At 40.9% G+C, this 22,132-nt stretch overlaps 1 protein-coding gene and 1 long non-coding RNA gene across 4 annotated transcripts; one reads left to right on the top strand and one right to left on the bottom strand.

The window, feature by feature from the left end:
• The first annotated feature begins 4,663 nt into the window (after positions 1-4,663).
• On the top strand, positions 4,664-7,403 carry thy1 (Thy-1 cell surface antigen). Of its 2 annotated transcripts, none has more exons than XM_014195868.3 (4): positions 4,664-4,811; positions 5,313-5,376; positions 5,840-6,163; positions 6,477-7,403. In XM_014195868.3, exons 2-4 carry the CDS (start codon positions 5,343-5,345, stop codon positions 6,572-6,574), a joined length of 456 nt encoding a protein of 151 aa, XP_014051343.1. In that variant the 5' UTR covers positions 4,664-4,811; positions 5,313-5,342; the 3' UTR covers positions 6,575-7,403. The 2 variants fall into 2 exon arrangements, with proteins under 2 accessions (XP_014051343.1, XP_014051344.1); XM_014195869.3 differs by having other exon boundaries at positions 4,673-4,811; positions 5,327-5,376.
• Positions 7,308-10,752, bottom strand: LOC123742443 (uncharacterized). Of its 2 annotated transcripts, none has more exons than XR_014392139.1 (3): positions 10,432-10,752; positions 9,935-10,038; positions 7,308-9,290 (listed from the first exon to the last, which is right to left on the bottom strand). It is a non-coding gene; the product is annotated as an uncharacterized LOC123742443 (long non-coding RNA). The 2 variants fall into 2 exon arrangements; XR_006769603.2 differs by having other exon boundaries at positions 9,969-10,038; positions 10,432-10,736.
• Between the last annotated feature and the right edge of the window lie 11,380 nt (positions 10,753-22,132).

Below are 22,132 nucleotides of genomic sequence, written 5' to 3'. Positions count from 1 at the left end.
GCTCGTCCAGAGTGTCCGGCGACAGTGCCCCGTCCAGAGCTTCCGGCGACAGTGCCCCGTAGAGAGTCCGGAACCGTCCGGAACCGAGAGAGACGGCCCACAGTCCGGAACCGAGAGAGACGGCCCACAGTCCGGAACCGAGAGAGACGGCCCACAGTCCGGAACCGAGAGAGACGGCCCACAGTCCGGAACCAAGAGAGACGGCCCACAGTCCGGAACCGAGAGGGACGGCCCACAGTCCGGAACTGAGAGAGACGGCCCACAGTCCGGAACCGAGAGAGACGGCCCACAGTCTGGAACCGAGAGAGACAGTCCGGGACCGAGTGAGACGGCCTACAGTCCGGGACCGAGTGAGACGGCCTACAGTCCGGAACCGAGTGAGACGGCCTACAGTCCGGAACCGAGTGAGACGGTCTACAGTCCGGGACCGAGAGAGACGGCCTACAGTCCGGAACCGTCGCAGCCAGAGTCGCCCTACAGTCCGGAGCTCCCAGAGTCGCCCTACAGTCCGGAGCTCCTAGAGTCGCCCTTCTGCCCGAGGTCTACAGCGAAGCGCTTCAGCCCGAGGTCTACAGCGACGCGCTTCAGCCCGAGGTATTCAGCGGGGGTGGACAGGTTAGGTGGGGGACTAAGGCCAGAGCCTGAGCCACCTCCACAGTAGAAGGTTTGGGGGAGGGGGGGGGGTGTAGCACGGGAACCGTCGGTGACGGCAGCCACCCTCTCTTCCCTCCCTTTAGTTGAGGGGGTTTATTTTTGTGTTTATTTTTGTGTGAGGTGCATCCGGGGTATGCACCTTTGGGAGGGGGGTACTGTCACGTCCTGACCTGTAAAGGGGTTATTTGTTATTGTAGTTTGGTCAGGACGTGGCAGGGGGGTGTTTGTTTTATGTGGTTCGGGGTTTGTTGGGATATGTGTTATGTGGAGGGGTGTTTGTTTAGAGTGTTCCGGGGTTTATGGGTTATGTTCTAGGTTAGTGTATTTCTATGTTAGATCTAGGGTGTTTAGTTCTCTTTAGTTAATTGGGATTGGCCTTCAATTAGAGGCAGCTGTTCCTCGTTGCCACTGAATGAAGGTCGTATGTGTAGGGGTGTGTTTGTAATGGGAAGTGTGGGAAGTTGTTTTTGCACTTCTGTGTGTTAGCCTGCAATACTGTTCGTTCGTACGGTTTCTTGTTTTGTTTGTTTAGTGTTCAATAAAAGATAAAATGAGCACTCCACCCGTTGCGCCTTGGTCCACTATATACGACGATCGTTACAGCACACCAGTTTTTATTTATGAAAAGAAACACACTCCTTATTTCATATTCCTCGAAGCCGTCGTCCAATCCTGCCGCTGCATGGAGAATCCACTGAGTACTACGTGCATAGCACCATGATCCAGCTACGTGTCAGTAAGACATACAGTGCTTTAATAAAGTATTCACACCCCTTGACTTTTTCCACATTTTGTTCTGTTACAGCCTAAATTTGAGATGTTTTGTCACTGGCCTACACACAATAAACCATAAAGTCAATAAGTATTCAACCCCTTTGTCATGGCCAACCTAAATCAATTCAGGAGAAAGAAAATTGCTTAACAAGTCACATAATAGGTTGCATGGACTCTGTGTGCAATATTAGGGTTTAACATGATTTTTGAGTACCTCATCTGTGTACCCCACACATACAATTATCTGTGACTTCCCTCAGTCGAGTTACAGTTTCTGTAGCTGTAGCGTTAAGATTTCCCTTCACTGGACCTAAGGGGCCTAGCCCGAACCATGAAAAACACCTCCAGACCATTATTCCTCATCCCCCAAACTTTACAGTTGGCACTATGCATTCGAGCAGGGATTGCTCTCCTGGCATCCACTAAACCCAGATTCATCCGTCAGACTGCCAGATGGTGAAGCGTAATTCCTCACTCCAGAGAACGTGTTTCCACTGCTCCAGAGTCCAATGGCGGCGAGCATTACACTACTCCAACCGATGCTTGGGTGCGACTGCTTGGCCATGCAAACCTATTTCATGAAGCCCCCGATGAACAGTCCTTGTGCAGACATTGCTTCCAGAGGCAGTTTGGAACTCGGTAGTGAGTGTTGCAACCGAGGATGGACGATTTTTACGTGCTACGCACTTCAGTACTCGACGGTCCCGTTCTGCGAGCTTGTGTGACCTACCACTTAGCGGCTGAGCCGTTGTTGCACCTAGATGTTTCCACTTCACAATAAAAGCACTTACGGTTGACCGGGGCAGCTCTAGAAGGGCATAAATTTGACAAACTGATTTGTTTGGTAAGCGGCATTATATGACGGTGTCACTGAGTTCTTCAGTAAGGCCATTCTACTGCCAATGTTTGTCTATGGAGATTGCATGGCTGCATGCTTGATTTTATACACCTGTCAGCAACGGGTGTGGCTGAAATAGCCGAATCCTCTAATTTGAAGGGGTGTCCACATGCTTTTTTTTATATATAGTGTATATTTGTCAACTAATGTAAGAATTGACATTTTATTGCAAAATATACAATGATACGGATGTTTAAATGGTTTTGTACTGACTACAGTGTCATGACATGCCCTGGGGGGAGGATCTATTTCTACCTTTGAGAATGTGGGAATGGTCCGTGGACACTTAGGGGACAGTCATGATGAGTGTTTCATTTGGTGATCTCATGGAGGACAGGAAACACACATAACGGTATCTAACAAAGTGTTCATTTCCCAGCTGTCAGGTTTCCATCTAAATATTGTGAAACATATGTCATTAAGAATGAAACTATTTGTGAAAAGATGTAATGTGATGTTAACCTTCTAAGTGAGAAAAGATGGATTTTCATATAAAGATTAACTAGTCAGTGGCCACGCCCACGTGAGCATAGGCATTACGTCGGCGTCATAGAACCGGCCTTTTCTACTGAAACGTATAAAACCACCCGTGACAAAATGTACATTTCATGCCAAAGAGACCCACGGTAAGCCAGACGTCTCGAATGGTTAGGACCATGCAAACCACGATGTAAGCTAAGGTTGCAAATGGTTAAACTCTGAGACTATCGATTCACTACAGAAGGAGCAAATTCTAGATTACACGAATTACTAGTCTGCAGCTAGAAATTACGTAAACCTAGAACGAGAATACCGACACCCGCCGAAGCAACTTTTCTATGAGAACATTTCTGAATCGTACTCTGAAGTATGTATTCTAACCACCTACAACCACGAAAGACTGTGATTTCTATGAAAGTTAACCAGAGACTCCGATGAACCCTACAGGATGATCAAGGATTCCAACAGAGAAGACAACAACGGCATACAGGTGTAAATATATATACATTGCAATTATTCAGAAATGAGCGGCCGTTCATGTGCAAAGGATTAGCATTTCAATGAATATATTTATAGACTGTGTGTAATGAATCGATTTTGTCTTTCCCGCTCTTTCTCAGTCCTACCCTTTCCTTTTGTCTACCAAGCTGTCATATCGGCTAAGCCCACTAGGGACTTTCCTATCATTGTTAGTAACCAATATCTACTGTTTGTTTGTCATGTATTTCTGTGATTATTTAGTTAGCTAGTTAGTAAATAAATAATTAAGCCAATGTGCATATCGCTAATTCATAATTTATGGTAGGGTTCGTGCAGATAACCAACAATTTTACGACATTTGTAATGAGCCTAACAAGGTAATAATAATGAGAATGACGAATCGATCAGATATTAAAATATCTGAAGAGTTATATTCGGAATATCATTGCTCTGTAAATCAACATTTTCCATGGTGCCCCGACTTCCTAGTTAATTAAGTTTACATGATTAGTTTAATCACGTAATAACAATTACACATACAGAATTGATTTGATAAAATAACGGTCTTCACATTTAATGATAGTAATGACACAACAACAGATCGCATACATTTCTGGGGAGAGCTTTTTGTGGATGCTGGAGACACCTGTCAACGACCGGCCGAGCTCCACAAGCCCAGGGCACTGTCCATGGCAGTGAGGTGCTGAAATCATATTGTGTGTCCCTGGAACATTAAACTAATTTACATTAACTTTTGTTGCACTTTTCAACATGTTAAATAAAACAATCTGATCTAGTGATGGAGCTTTCAGATTTGAAAAGGAAAAGAGTCTATTAATAGGCTACATTGCATCTTGTATGTTTAAAACTAATCATTAAAGCTGACCATATCTATGCACAAAAGGAACATTTTGGATGGCAAATGAAAACGTCTATATTGGTTGTCACTAAACTATACACTTGAACTAACCCATTAGATTCAGGATATTGATTCCAGGAACTATGTGGTGTCTGATAACTGGAGTTGAGTCCCTATGGGCATACATCATTTCAGAAATGGCCTCTGCAACCACATTATGGAAAAGCAGAAGGCCTTATAATGACTGTTTACATCAATAATTTGCTACACACTCAGGCCAAGTGAGGAAGGACAGAGAGCTGAAGAGATGGCCAGGGAATTAAGATATAATTTAAAAAAAATCTTATAATAATTGTATTACACAATTCAGGAAATACAGCACAGTCATGGGCTGAATATTTATCGCAATGCATGCTGTGGCCAACTGGCCATCTAAAATAGATAAATAGACCTTGGTAGACCTGCAGCCTACCAGTGTTCTCCCACAATCCCTCTAGTGTGTAGTCTAAACTGTGCAATGTCATTTTGATAAACAACATTGACACACCCCGTCCCTCCTTTTTTCTCTGTCTCTCCCAACCCTCTCTCTGCATCTCATTGAGAGCCGACATTATCCACCCCTAACATCACACATCCGAGCACAGCTTCAACTCCTTCAACGTTAAGGTAAGAGACATTACTTGTATTATCATCGATTAATAACATAACTCACATTGGCTAAACCATAATCTGTATGTTATAGGCTCGAGCACATTATTGATGTCTGCATTGTATAAAGCAATATTTAACTGAATTAACAATAATACATTGTTTTATTTAAAACACATTTATGAAATGAACAATACATCTTGGCATTACGTTTTCTTCACCTATTACAGTTACTGTAGCTACGAACCTATGACTTTATACAAGGTTAGAGATGTAATCGAGACCGGGGACAGGCAGAGACTTGTCCCTTTTAGGTATGGGGAGAAGATTTTATTGGCTGGCTTTTCCCTACGAATGTAACATTTTACAATTTCTAAAGTTGCATACTTAGATCACAATAATAATAGATGGTGAACATATTTCTAAAATGACACATTTGCTCATAGTGAATGAGTGATGCACGTACAAATGGGTGTAATCTTTTGATCTTCTGTATTCTGCTTTGTTTTGTATTTATAGTCTTTTTGCTTTAGAGAAGTTGAGAAGATCATGTACATCCTAGCCACAGCTGTCTGCCTGTTGGGTAAGATAACATTTGCTGTTTTCATCATGAGAGCACAATGCTTTGTCACAAGAGATAATAGTTTACCCTTAATGTCACACTGGTGATATTGAGTCATCATGGATATGATCAATGCTAATATAGGTTATAGCTTTTCTGTGCAATTCTGAGGACGGTAATCTATGGAAAACAATAGTCCAATTAATATGTTGTTGACATATGATTGAGGGAGAGTTGGAGTGGGAAAGTACAGTATCTGTATGCCGTCTCTGTGATTTAGGGTTTGCCTTAACCCAGAAGGTGACTGAGCTGATAAAATAGCCTAAAAGTCAAATTAACATATTGTTGAGGATACATTTGATAGTTAAAAAATAAGAGTAAAATCTAGGCGCATTGTTATGCACAGTGTTTCTCTTTATTTATTTTATACATTTGAAAGAGTGTTGGAGTGGTGAAGCATTTTTGTAACGTCCCTGTGTTGTAGGTTTTGCCTCAGCCCAGAAGGTGACTAAGCTGACCTCCTGCCTGACGAAGGAGAAAAACCTGAGGATGGACTGTAAATACGAGCTGACAGCTGCGACACCAGTTCCTATCTGCACATACACCCAGGAGAACAATGTGGTGGGCAGCACAGACCCTGCTAAGAGTCAGGACCCCACCTTCAAGAACCGTGGTGCTGTCGCCATCATGGAAGGCATCACCACCTGCCGTCTCAACCTCACTGGCTTTTCCGACGACAAGCCCAAGAACTTCACCTGCACCATCAAGCAGAAAGAGACGGTGTCAAAAACTTCCACTGTGGAAAAGAGTAAGTATTTTTTCAAACTTCTGTTATTTCCAGTTCTGCATTCATTAAACTGTGCATCCACATTGCTATTTGAGAGCAACTGTAAGTTGAGTTTCCTAGTTACCCTAATATGAAAACAGAACGGTTGATCTATGTCAATAGAATTCATGTTTGTGTGGTTATCATTTGCTTTTCAGTGGAAATGGTGAAGTGATATGGAAGTAAAAAGTTCCCTCATTGGGGCTTTTGATTTAATAGACCAAAGATTTGTGTGAGAAAGGCTGCCCCTGTCGAGTCCTTCACTTCAACTTGTGTTTGCTTCTCTCTCTCTTAGAGCTACTCCTCCAGTGTTCAGCGTGGAGTGAGCATGGCAGCATGTTGATGTTGACTGTGACGTCACTTTTTTTGCTGCTGGAAGCCAAGTGGCTGTGAAGAACCATTATAAAACCATTATAGCTGCTGTTCAACATAATCATGAAAAATATAGCTTATCATTATCTCGTTAATGTAGCATAATTGCACTCACACAGAATTGTGCCTTTTAAATCTATACTATTTAGAATGCTTAGAATATGTTCTTAGAATATGGTCTGCTAGTATAGATGCAGTAAAGAGATCAATGGAACTCGACCCATATAATGGAAATGCCATGGAAACGTGTGGGGGAAATATGCCGTGTGGGAAAGATCCTGAATCTCCTCATTGCCTCCCCAGCTAAATGTACCTACATTTAGGCATTTAGTTCATATGTGTATTTGACACTATGTTAATGGAAAAATCTGAGTATAATGCTTGTATGGATGTCGACCCGAATACATGTTTATGTCATCGTCACCAATCAACAAGCAGTTAAAAACAACCTTGACTACCACCACTGATTTCTGTATGCTAGCTATGCTACCAGCTTATACAAATGGGGGGTTAGCATTTAGCAGCTACTTCTTCTAAACCTTCTAAATGTTATGCAGTGTTATTATCATCATTAATTGTATTATCATCGATTAATAACATAATTACTTCGCATTGGCTAAACCATAATCTGTTTTGTTATAGGCTTGAGCACATTTTTCATGTGTGCATTGTGTCAAGCAATATTTAACTGAATTAACAATAATAGTTTTATTTAAAACACATTTATGAAATGAACAATACAACTTGGCATGAATGTAGAAACATTTTACGTTTTATTCCCCTATTACAGTTACTGTAGCTACAAACCTATGACTTTATACAAGGTTGGAGATGTAATCGAGACTGGGGACAGGCAGACACTTGTCCATTTTATTTATGGGGATATCATTGGCTGGCTTTTCCCCGGGAATGTAAAATTTCACAATTTATAAAGTTAGATCACAATAATAATAGTCTGTGAACATATTTCTAAAATGACACGTTTGCTCATGTGAATGAATAAACAGATCTTGGAACATGCAGGTACCTGTTTTTTGTTTTTATCTGTCCTGACCCGCCTGAGGCTTGTGCTACATTTTTAACAAAGTTTGCTCACACAGACACACACAGATCTCGTTTGATCATAACTTGTCAACGTAGAGTAGTGAATAGTGGATTAACCTATTGTATTAGGGGAATTTATGCATTTAGATAAATGTAACTAAACTGAACATCTTTTGATCTTCCATATTCTGCTTTGTTTTGTATTTATAGTCTTTTTGCTTTAGAGAAGATCATATACATCCTAGCCACAGCTGTCTGCCTGCCTGGGTAAGATAACATTTGGTGTTTTTGTCATGAGAGCACAATACAAGAGATAATAGTTTACCCTTAATGTTACACTGGTGATATTGAGTAATCATGGATATGATCAATGCTAATATAGTTTATAGCATTTCTGTGCAGTTCTGAGGATGGTAATCTATGGGAAACAATAGTCCAATGAATACGTTGTTAACGTATAATTGAGGGAGAGTTGGAGTGGGAAAGTACAGTATCTGTATGCCGTCTCTTTAATTTTGCATTCTAAATAGTATAGATTGCTGTTAAAAACGACGATTACCACCACCGATCTCTGTATGCTAGCTATGCTACCAGCTTATACGAACAGAAGTTAGCATTTAGCAGCCATTTCTTCTAAACCTTCTAAATGTTACGCAGTGAAAACAGCCAAATATATCAAAATCTGACTTTAGTAACCCCATTGTGGGCCTGTTACAGTAACATCAATCATGGCGGATTTGACGAATATCCACTTTGTTAGATCAGATTTGTTGAATGTAGGCCAATCCTGCATCCTTCTTCTATCTCCCACAGTCTGCATTCCATTGACCTCTTTACCGCATCTCTGGTCTGCAGATATAGGCTACACTCTTTGAAAAAAAGGGTTCTTATGCGGTCCCCATGAGAACCCAACAAAACTACTAGCATGACAGACTGAGCCTGGTCCCTTAACTCAGTGGTTACCCCCTATTACATGAATTTACCCTTGGGGATTAATAAAGTACTACTATATACTGCCTTATGTTCATTTTACTATTAGACCTGTTTTTACCCACTACACAATTGTATCTTCTATTTTCGACCAATGTTTAAGTAAACATGTTTACAGAAGTTTAATGCTCCAAAATGTACATTTTTTTCATTGTCTAACAGTATGCTAAATTCAATGAACAGTAATTGAAAGCCACATTCACAATGCTTTTAATGTAGCACAAATTTAAGTGAATAAAACGTTTTTTTTTTTTTTTTTCATACAACTTTAGTCTAGTGACGAGACTGTTGCTGGTGTCTGATGTCCTTTTATGGCCTGGACAAACTGTCGAAATACAGCTTTGAGGCTGTTAAACGAGGCTGTCTGGGCCATCTCAGTCACCCTGGCTGCTGCCTTATTTTCACACAGCTGATTGAAGTGCTGATCCTGCTGCTGACGCTGTGCCTCACAGTAGGTGGCAATAATGCACCATAACGTTGGATGCCAACCACCGAAAAACCTCACTGAATAATTCTTTAAAAAAAAATATTTGACCTTTATTTAACTAGGTAAGTCAGTTAAGAACAAATAATTATTTTATAATGACTGCCTAAGAAGAAGAAGAAGAAGACGCTGGGCCTCAAGTGTCTCCAGGTATGAGGCCTCGGTCACCCTCATGAAGTTCAGGTATTCGCTGGTTGTGCTCCAAGTGTGTTCTCTTCCCTGGGAAAATATACAGTATCAGTCAAAAGTTTGGACACACATACTCATTCAAGGGATTTTCTTTATTTTTACTATTTTCTACATTGTAAAATAATAATGAAGACATCAAAATTATGAAATAACACAGAATCATGTAGTAACCAAAAAAGTGTTGCACAAATCAAATATATTTTATATTTCAGATTCTTCAAAGTAGCCACCCTTGATGACAGCTTTGCACACTCTTGGCATTCTCTCAACCAGCAGATGAAATGAGATTTACAGTACGGGAATTATAAGGTACAGACTCCATAGCAAACCTGAGGGCTGCCAGTGTGAGTGCAGTTTTGTTCACCAACCATGGATTGTCTCAGCAAAGGTATTAAATCTTATCCACCAAAGGCCAGTGTGGGACCAACCAGATACACCAATGATGCAAATAATATAAGTCTTGGCTCAGAATATGATGAATTTAATCTGTAATACAGTTTTATATAAATACTCCTAGATTCATAATGTCTCCTTAAATAATGTTTAAGAACATAACCCTGCCATGACAAAAGCCCTCTGTTGATAAGATTGCCCAGCACTGTTGAAGACCGATAAATTGTGTGATTTGGGCTAAACAAGTCAACATGACAATTAACATTGAACTGTTCACCAACCGAGAATAGACCCTTGGGGTGCACAATGGATTACCGTGTTGATCATCGCTGCTTGCCGACATCATGGCTTCAAATATCGCTGTTGGTTGTGTCGAGAATAGCATCTACGGAGTTAACATCACAGGTTTGCATCGGTCAAAATGGAGACTGGTAAAACGGAAAACGACTCGTTTTCTAATTTATTGTGTCAAAATTGGACATGGAATAATGGAAAACAAATATCATTGATCAAACAACTGAACAAAGTTGGCTTGCAAGCTAGTACTAACTGGCTGGCTATTGACTAGTTGGCTGACTATTGACTAGCTGGCACTAACGTTAGCTGGCTATTTACTAGCTGGCTGGCTAGCCCTACCTGGTTACTGGCTATAGTCATGCTAGCTAGTGAAAGTAAGTTAATCCCTCAACCTGCTACAAGATGAAGCTGACCGGCCAGAGCTACCTGCTGCAGAAAGGTCTGATATCTCCATTACTTTCTGTAGCTAACGTAAACTCACCCCATTCCGTACAAATGTGCGCAACCACGACATTCAAACGAGGCTGCAAAGAAAACTAATGGGACTGTGTTGACTTCAAAATCTGGGGTGTGAACTACGTTTCTATTCAAGCATTGATCGACATGGTAATGGTTCTTTCGTACTGGAGAAAAGTTGAAAAACGGACCCTCCGTTACATCGTGACGTGTCAGGCCGTAACGTACCGCACGCATAAAGCAACTATTTCTGTCTTACAATCTCTCTCCACCAGGTGTAGCACTTCTCTCATCGTTTAAAAACAAGATATGGACAGTGACGGGTAAGGGGGGATACCTACTCAATTTTTGCGTCATCACTGTAAGCGATCATGACTCTCAAAGCCGCTGTTTACTTCTGAAGATCACTTTAGCACCGCCCTAAAAACCCGATTAAAATTCGACACAAACCTTCAAATAGGTATGTAATGACACATTATATAAACGCTTCATAGTGTTTTATTTACATTTTAGAGGCGGTAAGGTGATAAGTTGGACAGATCGAGTGAAAAAAAGCCGTTTTCCCACACATCTCCTGTCCTTCTCACTACCACGCATTAGTTTCGCTTCCCCACCCGCCATTTTTAAAAAGACCCGACGGAGCTCATTGCCTTCTTGAATTATGCAGAAACGGGCAGCTTGGAGGTCATGTAATTAATTTTGTTGGAAAGGGGATAAATTGTGCTTTACAATGGTATTGACATTACAGCTGATCTGGAAGTATTATGTTTTTGGGGCGCTAAAATGAGGTCAATTGTACGGACCAAGGCGATGTACAAAAGTGAGTGAGTTTAAGTTCGATTTTTTGTCGGCTGATGGTGTTAATTGACTGAGAAATTCTTCTTCTTTGATGAGGTTTAACGGCGGTTGGCATCCAATAATTGTTGCATTACCGCCACCTACTAGACTGGAGTACAACTCCCTTATACTTTGGTTTAATTTTTTTAATATATAAACAAATACCATACCATCTAACACTACACTCACAAAAAAGAAATAATAATAACACCACCCTACTCCACTATTTAAATCTATTTAGTCCTACCTCATGCCAACAACCTGAAAGGATGGGACACCACTACTCAACACACCCTGTAACTCTTCTGATGGCAAGTCTTGCACACCCAAATACCTCTCTGCGGCTGCCACCACAACCTCAATTTTCTGCAACCTACATTCCATCCCTGCAGTACAGTTGATAACCATTACTATAAATGCAAAAAATCCAATCTTACTGAAACATATATCACTTGTTGGCCTATCACTCTGTACTGGTACAGATCTACTACTCACACCACTCCTCTCAGGATCCCTCCTCCTTGACCCATCTTCCTCTACTTTCTTCACTGCCTCAGCATATGACAACTTCTGCACTACTCTAACCCTGGAAACCTCAACCTGCCTCTCTCGCACGGGACATTTCTGATCCCCAGCCCCATGGGCACCCCTACAATTAACACATACCACTACTTTCCCCAATGCTACACATTCCTTTGTCATGCCCTTTTGCACATTTCTCACACCTAGGAACCTCCCTCCTACACACTGCTGCCACATGCCCATAAGCTGTAACAATGCAGGATAACTTATATATCCTAACATCACTTTGTCGGGCAAAGACTAAATATCAAAACTCAAAAGAACAGACAATGACTCTTCTATTTCACCACTCACGCCACCCGGTCTTCGTCGCACCAAACGACGAGCATCACACCAAATGACGAGCATCGCAAACACCAGGAATCTTCTCCTTCAGTTGGTCAGCTTTGACATTTACTGCTACCCCATTAATCACTCCTTTCAATTGCACCCTTTTCTTGAGAGCAAAACAATTCACATTTCTTGTCCCCATTCGTTTAACATGGAGAGCCTTCTCCCCTGACCAGCAGAAACACAAAAATTAGACCACTTCTGGTTACCCTCAATAATTCCACAACACACAACTCTGTTTTCACCTGAAACCAAAAATGGATCAGCCAAAAGGCAAGGGTACACTTTTTCCAAAAACTTCACCCCTACTGTCACAGACTCATCTGTATCCTGACCCTCGGTGCAAGCCTCGGTTCCGAGAACTTCACCAAACCTACCATCTCCGATGCTTCGACCTCATTCACTTCCAATCTCCTCCTGTCTTCAGCTCACTGTGCTTACACTTTCTACCATTCTTCTTTAACCTCTCTGGGCTAGGTGGCACCAAATCGTCCCAATGTTAATACCTTTGCTGTCTTCGTCAGAATGCACTCCCAGGACTTCTACTTCAATAACAAATGTTGGTTTGGTTCAAAATAATCCATAGTTATATCCAAACAGCAGCGTTTTGTTCGTGCGTTCAAGACACTATCCGAAAGGGTAAGTAAGGGTGACGAGCATGGCGCAATTCGTGACAAAAAAAATCTAAATATTCCATTACCGTACTTCGAAGCATGTCAACCACTGTTTAAAATAAATTTTTATGCCATTTTTCTCATAAAAAAAGCGATAATATTCCGACTGGGAATCTGCCTTTAGGTAAACAGACGAAAGAAAATAAAGCATTCGGTCGACTCGGGCACGCGCCTACGCCCATAGTACTCTGATCGGCCACTTGCCAAAAGCGATAATGTGTTTCAGCCAGAGGCTGCCTCGATATCGTTCAGCTTTTTCCCGGGCTCTGAGAGCCTATGGGAGCCGTAGGAAGTGTCACGTTAGAGCAAAGATCCTCAGTCTTCAATAAAAAGAGCCAAGATGAAACACAACTTGTCAGACAGGCCACTTCCTGCATGGAATCTTCTCAGGTTTTGGCCTGCCATTTGAGTTCTGTTATACACAGACACCATTCAAACAGTTTTAGAAACTTTAGGGTGTTTTCTATCCAAAGCCAATAATTATATGCATATTCTAGTTACTGGGCAGGAGTAGTAACCAGATTAAATCGGGTATGTTTTTTATCCGGCCGTGTCAATACTGCCCCCTAGCCCTAACAGGTTAATTAAGCACACTACGCTGTTTTTACTCAAGAGAATTGTCTATTGTGATATGTCAATATTTTTACTGATACAAGCTTGTCGTGTGACTTAGTCATAAGTCTGGGCGTACCGATAAGAGCCGTTTGGGGTACGACTGCAGTAAGTGACATCCTGTTGTTTTGACAATCTACAGGAACTTAGATGGAAACATGCAGGAAGGAACAGAGAATGGTGGCAAAGTCAGCTATCTACACAGACAAAATAAACACCTTTTATACACTATGTTCCCCACCCCTGTTTGCACCCATTTGCTAAACTGCCACGTAGACAAAATAGATTGTACTTTTTCTATAAGAGGAGAGAGACAACTCTGTTCGTTGGGCCTTAACCATGCTCTTCAATAGTGCATAGTTAAATTACTTTGTCTTTACACATCTATTCACTACTGGCCAAATGCAGTCGCCATCCACTTCAGCTAGGATTTCCTGTTTTTCAGTTTCTCAATTGCTTAGACACAATTCCTGGAACAGCTCACCATTTTCTCAAATCGTCACACACAATTTTAAAAACACACCCCCAACGGTACAAACATCTAACTTCTGGGTCCCAATTCAAACTTTGCCCTCAGACTACACAAACAAGCTGTCAAAAACACTGCCTACATGACTGTTTGTTACACACTGGAGGGATTCATTCGAAACACTACCAATCTGTTTAGAATAGTTTCAGAGAAATCATTTGGAACTTTGTAAAAGTTACTGTAACACATTACTATACAGTACTGTATTGATATGCTGGAGAGATGGACCATACTCTACATACTGTAAAAATTCTGCAATTACCTGCACATACTGGAATTGTTGCTCCTTAACTATGTTTGGATTCCTTTCAAAAGACACACGGTACAGCTGCTTTGTCCTTATGTGGTTCTTCTGAACGATCCGGTCAATGGTGGAAATGCTGATGCTGTCCATTCCTTGGAAGACTACCTGGTCTTCAACTATTTGGGTTTGAATTTCCCTCAAACAGATGGCATTATTGGCAATCACCATATTCACCAGGGCAGTTTACTGCTCAGCTGTGAGAAGTCTCCGCCTACCTCCAATAGATGGCCGCCTCTGTTCTGCAAAAATGAAATTTGACCATTACTGACCTATGGTCATCCATTACTGTGGTAAAAAGTACAATGAGAACAAAGTGGAGATTCAGTCTATATGCACTACAACATTACATGCATCACAGTAACAACAAGGCAAGTTACCCGTTTTCCATTCTGAAAGTACGGACAATGGATACAACCGTGTAATGGCTTAGGTAGGGTTGCACTAAATGTCCAGCTTCTCTCATAGTCCTCCCATGTATGAGCACATGATGAACTAGGGTGCCACGGATTTCATCTGAGATTACTTGTCGTCATTGTCGTCCTCGTGCTCTCTGTTGTCTTGCAACTTCAGCATTGTCAGGATCCATTGCTCCAAAGCACATGGACATGCCTCTAGGCCCTATTTATTGATCCTGCAATCCTGATTGGTGTGTTAACAATTTTGAGGCTTAGTGTTTGCACCTGGAGGAAGTTGTGCTCTTTGAGTTTAGGTTGTGATGACTTGAGTTAATTATATAACGAATATATAGTGCAATGAATGATTTATTTGGCCACTTTTGTGTAAGATTTGGCAGAAAGAGTATTGACACGAATATTGACACGTGTGTAAACAGGTGAATAGTGTTTACAGCTATGGGAAATGTGTGTGTGTTTTGGGGAATGACGTAAGGATATGGGTTTTTGTGCTACAGGAACCAGTTTTTGTGTTTAAGCAACCGAGAGAAACTGTAAAAATCTATGTAAAGCACTTTGGATGAAGTGTCAAACATCTGACACAGGCTGTATTATTATGCTTATTTATGTATTGGTACTGTATGTACAGTAAGGTATCCAATATCCTTAAAACTGACATGGTTTGAAGTTACTATTATTAGTCCTGCGTCAAGTCTAAAATAAGGTTGAATTGTAGAGCATTTACAGAATAACCCGTGTTGTAGAATTGTTTTATCCACTAGATGGCAGTAATGTCCTACCACCTTCAAAGAGGTCTAATGTGAGAATTTTTCTATTCACCCTTTAAGTACTGAGCAAATGTAAAAATTACTGAAATTCCCTGAATGTTGCTTTTATGGATACTAGATATACTACATGCACAAAAGTATGTGGACACCTGCTCATCGAATATCTCATTCCAAAATCATGGGGATGAATATGGAGTTGGTCCCCCATTTGCTACTATAATTGTCTCCACTCTTCTGGGAAGGCTTTCAACAGTTGGAACATTGCTGTGGGGACTTGCTTCCATTCAACCACAAGAGCATTAGTGAGGTTGGGCACTGATGTTGGGATATTAGGCCTGTCTCGCAGTCGGCGTTCCTATTCATCCCAAGGTTTTCGATAGGGTTGAGGTCAGGGCTCTGTGCAGGCCAGTCAAGTTCTTTCACACCGATCTCGACAAACCATTTCTGTATGGACCTCGCTTTTTTTATACACCTGTCAGCAACGGGTGTGGCTGAAATAGTTGAATCCAATCATTTGAAGGGGTGTCCACATACTTTTGCATATACAGTTGAAGTCGGAAGTTTACGTACACCTTAGCCAAATACATTTAAACTACGTTTTTCACAATTCCTGACATTTAATCCTATTAAAAATTCCCTGTCTTAGGTCAGTTAGGATCACCACTTTATTTTAAGAATGTGAAATGTCAGAATAGTAGTAGAGAGAATTATTTCTTTCAGCTTTTATTTCTTTCATCACATTCCCTGTGGGTCAGACGTTTACATACATCGTTTTTTGGTAGCATTGCCTTTAAATTGTTTAACTTGGGTCAAACATTTCAGGTAGCCTTCCACAATAAGTTTGGTGAATTTTGGCCTATTCCTCCTGACAGAGCTGGTGTAACTGAGTCAGGTTTGTAGACCTCCTTGCTCGCACATGCTTTTTCAGTTCTGCCCACAAATTTTCTATGGGATTGAGGTCAGGGCTTTGTGATGCCCACTCCAATACCTTGACTTTGTTGTCCTTAAGCCATTTTGCCACAACTTTGGAATCATGCTGAGGAACACCTCCAATTGACTCAAATTATGTCAATTAGCTTCTAAAGCCATGACATCACTTTCTGGAATTTTCCAAGCTGTTTAAGGCACAGTCAACTTCTGACCCACTGGAATTATAAGTGAAATAATCTGTCTGTAAACAATTGTTGGAAAAATTACTTGTGTCATACACAAAGTAGATGTCCTAACCGACTTGCCAAAAATATAGTTTATTAACAAGAAATTTGTGGAGTGGTTGAAAAATGAGTTTTAATGACTCCAACCTAAGTGTATGTAAACTTCCGACTTCAACTGTATAGTATATGACAAGTTGTGATCCAGTCACATGTGACACGTGACATGCAAAGTTTGCAACTCCTGTCTGTAACTTTAAATATCTTAAATCCAGTTGGAGGTGTGGTCTGTACCTTGTGAATATTCCCTTTTGTTGTCTCTGCTATAAAATAAAGAGGAAGAGGCAAAGGCCTGAGGCTACAGCCCACTAACAAATGACCAGCCAGGCCACCACACACACTTGCAATACACTCCTCTGCCAGCCCCCACCTACTTACACACATACAATTCAAGGAAGATCTAAGTCTGTATTCACAAAGTGTCTCAGGGTAGCATTTCTGATCTAGAGTCACTGACCAGGTCCCTCTATGTATGTAGCAGATTAAGCTGCTGTTTCAGCACTGAGGACTGGACCCCTGATCCACTTACCATTATAGGAAAAGTCACATGTAATAAGTCATTGTGGGGATGAGACAATTGTGTAAATATTGAATTGTGTCTATTGATGACATTTTATTATAGAGATTATAATTCTAATTCAGACTCTTCGCACCTGTTTATTGGGCCACAGTGCATAAAATTATTCTAAAAATGTATTTTTCATACCCTCGCCTATGTAGACATAAAGCTTTCAGTATTGAAAACCAAAGAAATGTGTGCTTTCATGGATATAAACTAAGATTTTTGGCATTCTTATCAACATTTCTGAATGTTTTTCATTTCATTTTTTCCTTTAAGTTCAGTGTATGTGGTAGCTTTTAATCCTCTCCAGCCCTTTTAAAAATCGGAAACATGTTTCTGACGGTTGTCATGTCAATATCTCAATTCTACAGCCACCATCACTTTCATACAACCCCTCTTTTGATAGGTTACAATGTCTGCATTAATGGCATATGATTGGTTTAGGGGTTAAAGGGTGGGAATTGGAATTTCTTTTTTTGAAATTTTTTCAAAAGGAAAAATCAACACGAAAATGGCTAATTTGATGCTGCTGCCACAGGGAGGCACCTCTCCCCCACTCAATCTGACAGGTTATGTCCAACTTTGGCAGCGCCATCATTCAGATTTGGACAACAATATCAAGGTAAAAAAACAGTATATCATTAGTTTTTATGTTGGTAATGATAATATTTAAATCTGAGTATTTGTTTTCGATTGATAAGACGAGTCTGTATAATTAACTTTTTACACCTGGTGAGCTAACTAGCTACCAAACGAAGTAGACTTGAATAATAGAATTAGCTTGAAAGTGAGTTGACAATTTCTATCTGAGGTAGAAGTTTATATTATCTGATCAATAACATCAATATTTTTTAAGTACTGTATATGAAAAGCTTTATGAAGTGAATCAAATATATTTTTTAAATCTCCTCAGATAACTATGATGGCTTGTGTTGGTCAAGTAAGTCACCCAAGACGGCGCAAGGTAGCCAACTTGATTTAGCTCTTGTCTTGTCTTTTGGATGTTAATGTTTTCTTTGATAACAGTACAAAATAAAAAGCATTTGTCATTCGGTATTAGAGCTAAAAAAAAAAAAACTGCCTAGTGATTATATTTTGTCCCTACCTAGCCAGCCAAAAGATAGAGGGTGTCACGCCCTGATCTGTTTCACCTGTCCTTGTACCTCTCTCCACCCCCTCCAGGTGTCTCCCATCTTCCCGGCTTATCCCCTGGGTATTTATACCTGTGTTTTCTGTCTGTCTGTGCCAGTTCGTCTTGTTTGTTCAAGCCAACCAGCGGTTTGTCTCAGCTCCTGTTTTTTCCCAGTCTCTCTTTTTCCTCATCCTCCTGGTTTTCGGCATTTGCCTGTCCTGATCCTGTACCCGCCCACCTGACCACTGCCTGTCTCTGACCCTGAGCCTGCCTGCCATCCTGTACCTTTGCTCCACCTCTGGATTACCGACCTCAGCCTGACCTGAGCCTGCCTGCTGTCCCGTAGTTTGGCCTCTACTCTGGATTATTGACCTCTGCCTGCCTTGACCTGTCACTTGCCTGCCCCTGTTGTTACAATAAACATTGTTACTTCACACAGTCTGCACTTGGGTCTTACCTTGATTCCTGATAGAGGGGTGCTGTGAAGGAAAATTGGATGGCTATATTTTACTAGCTAGTCATATTCCCACAGCTATGTACCTGGCTATATATTTCATTAGGTGTTTGTTTATCTGTGATATGATTCCTATAAAATATTTGTCACGTCCTGACCAGTATAAAGGTTATTTGTTATGGTAGTTTGGTCAGGACGTGGCAGAGGGTATTTGTTTTATGTGGTTCAGGGTGGTGGTTTTGTAGAAGGGTATTTGATTTATGTATTCTGGGGTTTTTGGGCACTGTTCTATGTTAATGTATTTCTATGTTTTAGTCTAGTTAGTTGTATTTCTATGTTTGGGTTAATGGGGGGGTTTGACTCTCAATTGGAGGCAGGTGCTTTCTCGTTGCCTCTGAGAGTCCTATATATCGGTAATTGTTTGGTTTAGTGTTTGTGGGAGATTGTTTCTTGTTTTTCCTGTGTGAGCGTTACAAGACTGTTTTGTTGTTCATGAGTTCTTTATTTTGGTGTTCTCTTGATGTAAAATAAATATACAAGATGAGCATCCACATTCCTGCTGCGTTTTGGTCCTCTATTCCAGACGACAACCGTGACAATATTAAGCATTCTGGCTGTTGATTATCGCCTAAACAGTATGATAATAGCGTATAAATAATTACTTTGGTGTTCAGTTTGGCAACTAAATGTTGCTGGTCTAGCTGGTTTGTGACTTTGCTACTTACAGGCATACATGGCCATATTATTTCAGTTATGGACTATCAGATATGCAATTATCAGACATGCTTTTTTTAAATGTTATAATGAAAACCTTTAGATAAATAAATGTAATTTTGCCACCTTGATAACTTGTGTATTCACTATTCACTTTCATTGATTCTCTTATGTAGTTAAGTGTATTCAGAATATCACTTTTGGTCAATCTTAGGCTATTCTTTAAAGGGGTGGTTACTGATTCATTTTCATTGTCTTTATATTTGATGTCTTTATAGTTTATAGATTTAGAAATGGACATAGGAGACCAGTACCAGCGGATAATGCAGTCACTATCCATGAGGAGGAGGACACTAATGGCAGATGAGCTGCCGGTTATTGCTGTGGAAGGCCTGCAGGACGAGGAGGATCATGAAGGTATGGCCTTAGAGGAAAATGCCCTTGATGCTGAGCTACTCGGAGAAGACAAGGATAAAAATATTGAGATCAAGTAGCCGGAGGAAGTTGAGGAGCCACCACCTGAGGCCTCTCACCCAAGCTCTTCAACTGGAATATACGTATATACAGTATATATGCAGTACCAGTAAAACGTTTGGACAAAGCTACTCATTCAAAGGTTTCACTTAATTGTATTATTTTATACATTGTAGAATAATAGTGACGACATCAAAACTATGAAATTACACATATGGAATCATGTAATAACCAAAACACTCTTGGCATTCTCTCAACCAGCTTCATAAGGAATGCTTTTCCAACAGTCTTGAAGGAGTTCCCACATACACTACCGGGCAAAAGTTTTAGAACACCTACTCATTCAAGAGTTTTTATTTTTTACTATTTTCTACATTGTAGAATAGTAGTGAAGACATTAAAACTATGAAATAACACATATGGAATCATGTAGTAACCGAAAAAGTGTTAAATAAAAATATATTTTATATTTGAGATTCTTGAAATAGCCACCCTTTGCCTTGATGACAACTTTGCACACTCTTGGCATTCTCTCAACCAGCTTCACCTGGAATGCTTTTCTAACACTCTTGAAGGAGTTCCCACATATGCTGAGCACTTGTTGGCTGCTTTTCCTTCACTCTGTGGTCTAACTCATCCCAAACCATCTCAATTGGGTTGAGGTCAGGTGATTGTGGAGGACAGGTCATCTGATGCAGCACTCCATCACTATCCTTCTTGGTCAAATAGCCCTTACACAGCCTGGAGGTGTGTTCTAGGTCATTGTCCTGTTGAAAAACAAATGATAGTCCCACTAAGCGCAAACCAGATGGGATTGCGTACCACTGCAGAATGCTTTGGTAGCCATTCTGGTTAAGTGTTCCTTGAATTCTAAATAAATCACAGACAGTGTCACCAGCAAAGCACCCACCCACATCTCCTCCACGCTTCATGGTGGGAACCACACATGCAGAGATCATCCGTTCACCTACTCTGGATCTCACAAAGGCACAGCGGTTGGAACCAAAAATTTCAAATTTGGACTCATCCGACCGAAGGACAGATTTCCAATGGTCTAATGTCCATTGCTTGTGTTTCTTGGCCCAAGCAAGTTTCTTATTATTATTTATGTCCTTTAATAGTGATTTCTTTGCCGCAATTCAACCATGAAGGCCTGATTCATGCAGTCTCCTCTGAACAGTTGATGTTGAGATGTGTCTGTTACTTTATTTGGGCTGCAATCTGAGATGCAGTTAACTCTACTGAGCTTATCTTCCGCAGCAGAGTTAACTCTGGGTCGTCCTTTTCCTGTGGCGGTCCTCGTGAGAGCCAGTTTCATCAGAGTGCTTGATGGTTCTTGCGACTGCACTTGAAGAAACTTTATTAAAAGTTCTTGAAATGTTCCGTATTGACTGACTTTCATGTCTTATTAAAGTAATGATGGACTGTCGTTTCTCTGCTTATTTGAGCTGTTCTTGCCATAATATGGACTTGGTCCTTTACAAAATAGGGCTATCTTCTATATACCACCCCTGTCACGACTTTCGCCGAAGTTGGTCCCTCTCCTTGTTCGGCCAGCGTTCGGCGGTCAAAGTCACCGACCTTCTAGCCATCGCTGATCCTCTTTTCATTTTCGTTTGGTTTTGTCTTGTCTGAAGCTGGTTGAGAGAATGCCAAGAGTGTGCAAAGCTGTCATCAAGGCAAGGGGGGCTGCTTGAAGAATCTCAAATATAAAATATATTTTGATTTGTTTAACCTGTTGGGGCTAGGGGGCAGTATGTTCACGGCCGGATAAAAAACGTACCCGATTTAAACGGGTTACTACTCTTGCCCAGAAACGAGAATATGCATATAATTAGTAGATTTGAATAGAAAACACTCTAAAGTTTCTAAAACTGTTTGAATGGTGTCTGTGAGTATAACAGAACTCATATGGCAGGCCAAAACCTGAGAAGATTCCATGCAGGAAGTGCCCTGTCTGACAATTTGTTGTCCTTCTGTTGCATCTCTATCAACATTACAGCATCTGTGCTGTTATGTGACACTTTCTAAGGCTTCCATTGGCTCTCTAAAGCGTTCAGAAAGTGGAATGACGTGTCTCCTGTCTCTGGGCAAAGTACAGCAGCAGAGTTTGTAAGTGGCTTGCCTGGGG

This window comes from Salmo salar, chromosome 04 (assembly GCF_965601325.2).
Source record: "Salmo salar chromosome 04, fSalSal1, whole genome shotgun sequence".
Classification (NCBI taxonomy): domain Eukaryota; kingdom Metazoa; phylum Chordata; class Actinopteri; order Salmoniformes; family Salmonidae; genus Salmo; species Salmo salar.
Note: the sequence above shows the minus strand (reverse complement) of the source record. Positions and strands in the feature narration are given on the sequence as shown.